This window comes from Xyrauchen texanus, chromosome 5, assembly GCF_025860055.1.
Source record: "Xyrauchen texanus isolate HMW12.3.18 chromosome 5, RBS_HiC_50CHRs, whole genome shotgun sequence".
NCBI classification, from domain to species: Eukaryota; Metazoa; Chordata; class Actinopteri; order Cypriniformes; family Catostomidae; genus Xyrauchen; species Xyrauchen texanus.
In genome coordinates this window covers 23,068,808-23,078,823 of record NC_068280.1, presented here as the reverse complement: position 1 = coordinate 23,078,823, position 10,016 = coordinate 23,068,808, and the positions used below count along the sequence as shown (strand labels likewise).

General features: G+C 36.9%; 2 protein-coding genes across 2 annotated transcripts in view; one reads left to right on the top strand and one right to left on the bottom strand.

Annotated features, from left to right (window-relative positions):
• Positions 1 to 10,016, bottom strand: part of nt5c2b (5'-nucleotidase, cytosolic IIb) — a 124,392-nt gene that overhangs the window by 9,213 nt on the left and 105,163 nt on the right. The window lies entirely within an intron of this gene.
• The window catches only part of cnnm2b (cyclin and CBS domain divalent metal cation transport mediator 2b), a 68,287-nt gene continuing 61,457 nt past the window's right edge, over positions 3,187 to 10,016 (top strand). The window contains exon 1 of the mRNA XM_052126037.1: positions 3,187 to 4,833. Coding sequence (XP_051981997.1) covers positions 3,345 to 4,833 — 1,489 coding nt within the window. The 5' untranslated portion in view covers positions 3,187 to 3,344. The remainder of the gene's footprint in view (positions 4,834 to 10,016) is intronic.

Genomic DNA, 10,016 nt, shown 5'->3' with positions numbered 1-10,016 from the left:
ACTTAATTTAGCCCACCTTTTGTTTAGATTTCCATTTGTTTAATGCTCTATAATACATATTAGAGAATATGGGATCAAAATCCTGTCAAAAGTATTGCGGTCATGGATCCAAAAATAATAAGCGCAGCTCAAAATAATAAGCACGGATCAAAATAATTATCACAGATCAAAAAATAAGAATTATGGATCAAAAATATATAAACACATTTAAAATATGTTGCAAAAAAAAAAAAGAAAACAGAAAAATTAAAGCAAAGTCATCAGAAATGAAAACAAAATCGTGTTTTCCTTGGTTATATTACTGTTTTTTTGTGCTCTGACAATTTTGCTCTGTATTTTTCTTTGCTTTTGCTTCCAAGTTCTGCGTTTGGATTTCCAAAACTTGTGAGTAGACTTTCATGTAAATCGGGGATGTTTTGCATCCCTAAACTGGCAGAAAATACTCAAAACAGACACAAGCAGCATATCTATCAACCACAAATAATATAATGTTGAGCAGCAGTGGTAGAGTTGCATTAGAGTGATGTCACCTCCCCTCTTTGAATGATTGGCCAGAAGAGGAGATGTTGATCAAGAACTAGTGGACTAATAGGGATGCAAAACGCCCCCTGATTTACATGAAAGTTACTCACAAGTTTTGGAAAACCAAGCACAGAACTTGGAAACGCAAGTAAAGAAAAATATAGTGTAAGCTACAAAAAAAATAAAAAAATAAATGTAAATAAGAGCTAAATTGTCAGAGAGCACAAAAAACAGTAATATAACTAAGGAAAACATGATTTTTTTTTTTGCAATACTGATGACTTCTTTTTTTCAGCATATTTTAAATGTATTTATATATTTTTGATTCCTCCTTGTTATTTTTTGATCTGCACTAACTTTTTTGATTCACACTTATTATTTTGATTCACACTTTTTTGGATCCGTGACCGCAATACTTTTGACAGGATTTCGATCCCATAAGAGAATGTCACTAAATATTCCTTTGGATATTATTGTTTTCTCAATGCAGATGTACTAAATACCAATAGAATTTGATTTTGACACATTAATCTTAAGTTTATGGCATAACATATTGACATCATATAATACAACAAGTTTTTCACATAGCCTATGGCATTTTTCCTCCATATCGTCCAGCCCGAGTGGTTAGTTATAAACCTGTTTATTCTTCAAAAGACTAACAAACAAACAAAAATCAGGCTAATGTTTATTGTGGTAGGCCAGAGAAATCCTAAATGTGTTACGTACTTGTTACATATTTGTGGAAATTCTGTTATTTTGCCTGAATTAGCTACCAGAATGACATTCTATAATTTTCTTAAAGGGATAGTTCACTCCAAAATGACAATTATAACATCTTTTACTTACCCTCATGCCATCCTAGGTGTGTATGACTTTTTTTCTTCAGCAGGACAAACCAAGGTTTTTAGAAGAACTCCACTCTCTTGGTCCTCTCAATGCAAGTGAATGGTGGCCAGAAAAAAGAAACGGATCAATATTTAAGTCCTTTTTTTACACTTTCACATCTGAAAGTGACAGTGGATATTTATGGTAAAGTACATAAATAGTGATCTGTTTCTCATCCACACGTATATCACTTTTGAAGATATGGATTTAACCACTGGAATCTTATGGATTTCTTTTGCTACTTTTATGTGCTTTTTGTACCTTCAGATTTCTGGCCAACATTCATTTGCACTGAAAGGACCAACGGAGCTGAAATACTCTTCTAAAAAATTTTTTGGTGTTCTTCAGAAGAAAGATAGTCACAGGTATCTGAGATAGCATGGGGGTGAGTAAATGAGAGAATTTTCCTTTTGGGGTAAACTATCCCTTTAAAACAGTGGTTCTCAACCCTGTTCCTGAAGAATGATTTTGGTCGCCATGTTCCAAACCGAAGGGCTCACAAATAGCTGCTGCAAAGAGCCCTTCGAAACGGGCATTTCAGTAGGGTTTATCAGATGGACACTTCGCTGCCAAGTGGTCCAGAACAAATACATGTAACATCCCTTCATCTCCATAGTCTATAAAAGTTTTTAATTATTATAACTAACTTTAACAAATTACCCCTGGCTTTTTGGTTGAAACTGGTTAATGCTTGTGTTATTTTAATGTAAATTCACTGGCCAGCCATTCTAAAGGAGTTTAAATAAAATGGTAATGCACAGTGGCATTTTATGTATTTAATAAAAACACTGTATATTTTTTATTGTATTAAAATAACTCAAAAACTTTTTAAACACGAAGCTTACATTTTTCATAAAAGCTTTTAAACATGTTTTTTCAGTATGTATTCTGAAAGCAGTTAGTGACGCAAAATCACGTGTAAATAGCCTATTTATGATCAGGTGCAGGTTATGGATGTTATGTTGGTTTGGATAGATGACGCTGAAGTGCGTTCCGAATTACCGATGTGTTTTGCACTATAACCTTCAACCCTCCGAAGCTCTCACCCTGGAAGGCAACACCTCTGAAGATATTAGGACATAGTCATGAGCCCTTCGGAATGGAACGCACCCATTTTGTATAGGGCTGTCTCCCATTTCTGACACACCCAATTCCGGTCTTGGAGTCTCCACTAACCAGCTGAAGAGTTGAATCAGGTCCAAATGCGTAGTGTTGGGGGGCTCCAGGAACAACAGATAACCACTGCTTTAAAAGCAACATTTTTGAATATGATCTTTCTTGATGTCTCTACCAACTTTCAAACCAAACCTACGCCCTTGATTCCTGATAATTATAAAATGTGCTCATCATCATGTACACTCAGTGGAGATGTTGATTATTTTTTAAGGGTTTTATATCCCTTACATTTCATAAGCCTGATACTTCTCTTAGTATATTTGTTTTTATATATAATCATGTTACTTTTTTGGCTCTAAGAAGACTGAAAACAAGCCACTCATCTCGTCTGTATAATCGTTCCCTTGCAATCCTGTTATTTATTGCAATCCTTGACTGTACCTCGGCACCTTTTAAAGATGCTGTCATCCTAGTTGCTTCCCAAAACGCCATAAACAGTCACGAGGAAACTTCTGAATGCGCTTATTTGCATGAAGCGTTACTATTTACAGAGCTCATTGGCTGGTCCAGCAGCGAATCCCCGCCTCCCGTCCAGCTGCGTCACTGGATTGGGTGCCAGTGTCGTCCGTCACCGAGACATCAGTAGAGGCACGAGTGCGCACTGCTCTCGCTGAAGTGTGATCAGTTTCAGCCGCGTAGTGGGACCCAGAGAGACCTGATGCACGAGTCAAAGCGACGCGCAACGGAGATGAAGCCGGGCTCCGATTGGTTCTGATTCTTAAAAGCCCTTTTCATTCAAGAGGCTGTCCATTATCAACATGGCAGAACCGTCGGTTTCAGTACCACCTAGAAAAATGGCGTCACTTAGCCGGGTCCGAGCCTTAACTTTGATTTTCTTAACTGCAAGCAGTTATTTAATTACCCCGACAAGTGGCAAGGAAGGAGGAGGAGGAGAGGAGACGGTCATTATCGGACTGAGACTGGAGGATACGGACGACATTTCTTTTATGGACAGGGGCTTTTTGCGGGTCAGCGAAAGGTCTCGGGTGAGATTAAGAGTGTATGGGCAAAATATCAACAATGAGACGTGGTCCAAAATCGCCTTCACGGAACACGAGAGGAGTCGAGTTATTGGAAACCTCGACAGCTCCTCAGGAGACAACAACAGTCAGGAAGAGACGTCGGGCTTGCACCCATGTGGCATTAGGACTTCAGATATTTTAATCTTGCCCAACATCATTTTAAGTCGCAAGACGTCTGGCATCGTGGAAATTGAGGTCAAACCTCTGCGAAAGACCGAGAAAAGCAAAGCCTACTACCTGTGCATCGCCACTTCCACACCTGCCGTGGCTGGCATGCACGACCCCTGGACAGAAAACACGTGGATCTATCACGACGGAGAGGACACCATGGTGATCGTGGTGGAGGAGAGAAAGTTTCTGCTCCCTTTCTGGCTTCAGGTGATCTTTATTTCAATGTTGCTCTGCCTCTCGGGTATGTTCAGCGGGTTAAACTTGGGTCTGATGGCGCTTGATCCCATGGAGCTGCAGATCGTCCAAAACTGCGGGACGGAGAAGGAGAAAAACTATGCCAGGAAGATCGAACCTGTCAGGAGCCAAGGGAATTACCTGCTGTGCTCGCTTCTCTTGGGGAATGTTCTGGTGAACACCACCTTGACCATATTGTTGGATGATATAGCCGGTTCTGGATTGATAGCTGTAGTCATGTCCACCATAGGCATTGTCATATTCGGAGAGATTGTTCCTCAAGCTATATGTTCACGACACGGTCTTGCTGTCGGTGCGAATACAATCTTCCTGACCAAATTCTTCATGCTGCTCACGTTCCCTGCGTCCTATCCGGTAAGTAAACTCTTAGATTACCTCCTCGGACAGGAGATCGGCACCGTATACAACCGAGAGAAACTCTTGGAGATGTTGAGGGTCACGGATCCATACAACGACTTGGTGAAGGAGGAGTTGAACATCATTCAGGGTGCACTGGAGCTCAGGACTAAGACCGTGGAAGATGTGATGACTCCGTTGCGCGATTGCTTCATGATCACCGGCGACGCCACGCTGGATTTCAACACCATGAGCGAGATCATGGAGAGCGGCTACACGCGCATTCCGGTGTTCGAGGGCGACAGATCCAATATCGTGGACCTGCTGTTCGTGAAGGATCTGGCGTTTGTGGATCCCGACGATTGCACCCCGCTCAAGACGATCACCAAGTTCTATAGCCATCCTTTACATTTCGTCTTCAACGACACAAAGCTCGACGCTATGCTGGAGGAGTTCAAGAAAGGTGAGAGTCGTCTTCTCTACCTTCGGATGCTGCAGATGAAATAATACATAGTTCATTGTAGTATTTGTGGCACGTGAGCTTTTACGTGCTAACAATGTGGCATTGGCTGTTTGGTCGTAATATTTGGCCGTTATAATACATAAAACGTTGCATGGTTATATTTTGTTAGTTATATAGCATGTCCCTTTACGCACTGTTTTACGCACCATTATAACATAATTATATTTAATTGAAAGGAACAGATTCAGCACTTTTTTTTTCTTTTAACCTTTTCTTATCCAGTGAATTGTTTTATAATATTATTATTCAACTCTTTTTAGGTCCATTTAGGTATTCTCTTTAACTTTGTTAACCCAGTTGTCAGAATGGATAGTTAATCAGATATTGGGTTCATCTGCAGCTTGTCTAACAAGGACTTGTTCCTCCAGTTATTTAGGTTTTATAGTCCATATTTAAAACAGTAATTGGTAAAACTTTACTATAAGGTTCCATTTGGTGTCATGCACAAACAATTAACAATATATGGTTTACAGCATTTATTAATCTTTGTAAATAAAAATACAATTATTCATTGTTAGTTAATTTTAGGTCATTGCATTAACTAATGTTAACAAATGTCTTTATGGTGAAATTAACATTATCCAAGATTAATAAATGCTTTAGAAGTATTGTTCATTATTAGTTCATGTTATCTAATGTTAACAAATGGAAACTTATTGTAAAGCGTTACCAAATTATTTAAGAACATACATGGGTGTATGGGGGAGGGCATTATTTATACCATGATCAATGGAAACATGGGTAAATTGGGTCATCCCATTTCAGAGTGTGTGTGATACTTTCTCACCATACCTGTTGATTGTGCCTTCATCAGTGTTCTTGCACCATTTAAAACTATTTTGAGTCATCAGCTTTATTTAGCCTCAGGACCATACAACGTCATTACAATGTACGTGTGTGTGAGTGCTTTAACTAAGTGCAGTTTCTCAATGTGCCCTCACAGAGCAAAGGGTTAAAGGGTTAATGCTTGCAGCAGAGGTGAAAATGTAGTGATGCAATGGAAACACACTGCAGGTGTACTTGCAGTTGCTAAAGGATGACTCAGGGGTTATTAGGTGTTATGCTTTATAATACATGAACTAACATGATGAAGAAAGGATAATATGAGGAAAAATTATATTTTATAGCCCCAAAAACAGATTTTGAAAAGAGTTTATGGAGCTTTCTTTCTTTCTTTCTTTCTTTCAGTTTGTTAAATACAAATGTCCACATGCCCACCTTTGAACACATACCATTTGTTACACTATCACCATCAACCATTAATATCTTTATTCAAATCATGAAAATATTTCATTTTCACTTTCTGTGATCATGATCACAAACTCAAAGCTTAACCTAATAAATGAGAGTTACTCAGAAGTTAGCGACTACAAGAGTTGTCTTCTACAAGAGGTCATTATAAGAATTTGAGCAACCTAGTCTTTAAGTTTGTGACTCTTTTGTGCTTGGCTGCTCACCAGAGGAAACTCATCATTGGCTGTTGGTATTCGAATGACTGATTAGAGGAGTGGGCACAAAGTTTCATGTCATTCTGGAAATGGTTCGGGCACTCTCTCAGTTCAAAGTGTTTTGTATTGTAAGTCAGTGTTAATTAATCAAATGCCTCTTGTGGAGCTGCACAGCCATCCAAAGTAGGAACAAAATACATCACTCCTGCCAAGCACACCTTTGGGGTGTAATTTGCTTCTCTTTGATGTTGCTTTTTTGAGAGTTAAACGTGGCTTTCACATTTTTGCTTTTTAATTATTTCAATTGACAAGCTTTGGAGATAAGGTAGATGTGGCTCAATTATTTCAGAGGAAAATGGATACAGATATGTTTTAATGGTCAACTAATTAAGAGACCTATATGAAAAGGGCTTTTGACTGCAATCATGACCTTGGAGGTCAGCCTTAAAATTCTTGGAACTAAAGACTAGTTCCTTTATGATTGAAATAATTACTGTGTCATAAAGGGACCCCTGCCAAACAGCAGTTTTGTGTTTAATGAGTATGCCATTGTTCATCATCTGGGCTTAACCCAATGCTGTGAAGTAAAGAAAGAACTGCTTCTAGAAAGATTTTGTACATACTGAGACCTCGCTCTCTCTCTCTCTCTCTCTCTCTTTGCTTGTGATAGCTTGTGAGAATTTCCCATGATGCCAAATATGGGCTGTGGCCAATTGTAAATGATGAAACATCTAAATAATTACAACACCATTAGATGCATTTGTCATGCTTCTTTAAATATCAATAAATGTCCTGCCAATCCCTTCAATGTGTAATCTACATTGCAACAGGGTAATTATATATATTTTGTAGAATTTCACGAAAATTAATTTTGCTGCTGCAGATGCGATTCATTGCAACCAGACAGAAGAAAGTACGTAGAGACAAAGGTTTTAAGCATTTAACCATCTAATATGTCTGTTATCACATGAGATGATCAGTCTGTTAATTGTGAGAGATCGGAAGATTTGTTATCATCTTGAAGCATATCGATGAACTCATGCTGTGGTTTTCTGTTCCTTTTTATAGAGAGACTCCGATGAGAGTATAGTTCCATGCTCATCTGTCTCTCCCTTTGTTTTAAAGTTGTAGTTCGCCTAAAAATGAAAATTCATAATTTGTCATAATTTGCCTTCCCTCACATTGTTCCAAACACTAAAAAAAATAGTTTGGTGTGAAGCAAATAAAGCCAAAAAGATTAAGTACTTTCTGTATTGAATAAATTAGACATTTATACTTAATTAAAATATAAAAAATTAATGCTCTTTATTTATGATTGTTATCTTTACATGCATCATCAAGTAACAATCCTAAAGAAGAAAACTAATATACGAAATAAGTACATTTTAACTTTTCGCACCTGGTATTCCCAGCATTCACCTGGCTTGAATAATTAATGAGCTTGCATTATTTCACTGTTTGCAAGTTGATTTACAAAATTTTTAATTGTTTATTTATTTTGTTACATTTTGTAACTTTTTGTATTGTGAAGTCTGAAGTGCATTTTCTTCACAAATGTACCTGTTCACGATCAAAAAATTATCCATTGATTGTTAACGTCATCGTGTTTTGTGGACCAAGTGTCCTGGTCTGTGCGGGCAGCTTTGGATATTGTTGCTATCGACATTAAAGCAAGGTCTAACACATATAGTATCATGCATTAAGCTTCCCTGTGGAAAGATTAGGTCTGTCATGTGGTACATGACTTAAATATGTGAAAAAAAAACATTGAAACGCTAGTAAGTACACTTTTAAAAGCATAGCTCAATTCAGTGCTACATTGTTTGTGTAAAATGTACAAAGAGTGAGTACAATTTATTTGATACAGTGTATTGCAAAGTAAACTTTACTTGAGCAATTCTGACTAACTCTTAAATGCATTGTAATTTTCACTAAACACTTACAGATTCGGGTCTTTACAGACCCGGCACCTATATCTATAAAAAAAAAAACGATCTGCCCAGATAGTGTCAAATTTTAAAATATTTTCAAGACTATACGAATATAAAATATATTTTAATGTTTTACTAGTCTTTTTTTCAAATAGATAATGCAACAAATCAGTACAAATCTAGAACAGGATTAATTATTTTCACACTGAAATTTCATGAGATGCAACTGGCTGTCAAAACCATATTGAGCTACACATAACACATAAGATACACATCAGCTACAGCTAATTTACACATATGTATTTTCTCAGGCACGTATTGAGTCTAAAAACAGCTCTGTAAAAAATTAAGAGACCACTGCAAAATTATCAGTTTCTCTGGATTTACTATTTATAGGTATGTGTTTGAGTAAAATTTACATTTTAGTTTCATTCTATAAAGTACTGACAACATTTCTCCCAAATTCCAAATAAAAATATTGTCATTTAGAGCAGTTATTTGTAGAAAATGACAACTGTTCATGTGTTTTCAGTCCTCGAATAATGCAAAGAAAACAAGTTTATCTTCATTTTTAAACAACACAAAACAAATGTTTTAACTTGGGAAGAGATCAGAAATCAATATTTGGTGGAATAACCCTGATTTTCAATCACAGCTTTCATGCGTCTTGGCATACTCTCTACCAGTCTTTCACATTGCTTTTTGGGTGTCTTTATGCCACTCCTGGCACACATGTATAACCAAATGACAATAGTCATATTATACTGTTCATGTGTTACACTTGCTATAGTTTACTTCAATGTTGTTTCTACATCAGCTGGCAATGTCAAATGTAAATCAAATCAATCACTGAAACATCAGCGCCACCTTGAGTAAGAAATAACAAGTAAAAACATTTGTACAGGCATATGGGATACTGATGATTCACCATTGTTGATATTCATTTTTGCACAGAAAATCACATGATATAGTGTTTATTTGTATGAATATAGTACTAATTTCTCTTGTAATGAAGAAATATATATCCTGTCATAGTAAACTTAAATAGATATAAAATAATCAATAAAAAAATATTATTTATTGAAGTGCGAAAAAAAAACAAAAAACCTTGACAATCTTACATACCTTGGGTCTCTAAGGTCCCATACACTTTTGGTACTTAAACCATTATATAATTTTTTTTTTTTTTGCATTACTAATTATAAGAGATAGATTGAGGAATACTAAAGAGATTTGGGCACAACTCCAAAAAAAATTGGACGAGGTACAGGGGGTGGATTTAGGCCTGGGGTCTCTAAAGACCGGGGTATAAGGGTTAAAGCCACAAAGAATTGTGTGTAGCCTTTACTTGAAAATAGTTAAATGTACTAGCAATTGTTTTTTTTTTAAGTAAACCTCCAGTTTTTTTCAGTGAACATGTATGACTTTCTTTTTAAATTTGAATGAATATCCAACTTGATCACACTGGAAATCAACATGTTCCCTGAAATTGACCCAATTCTTTCGAATTGCTGACAAGAGGCATCTCCTATCAGACAGTTTTTGCATAATTTCCAATGCGTTCACCTTTTCCTGTGGCGTGTTTGAGCGAGCAATCGTGCAATCCGAATCGTGGGTTTTGCTCCCATGGAAACAAGTGATTACTGTGATTCTGAGGTTGCATTTTTGCTCTAAATTTAATTTTTACTTTTGGGATTTGGGGTTGGGGTTAATGCAATTTGCATTTCTATTGCCTGAATTAAAT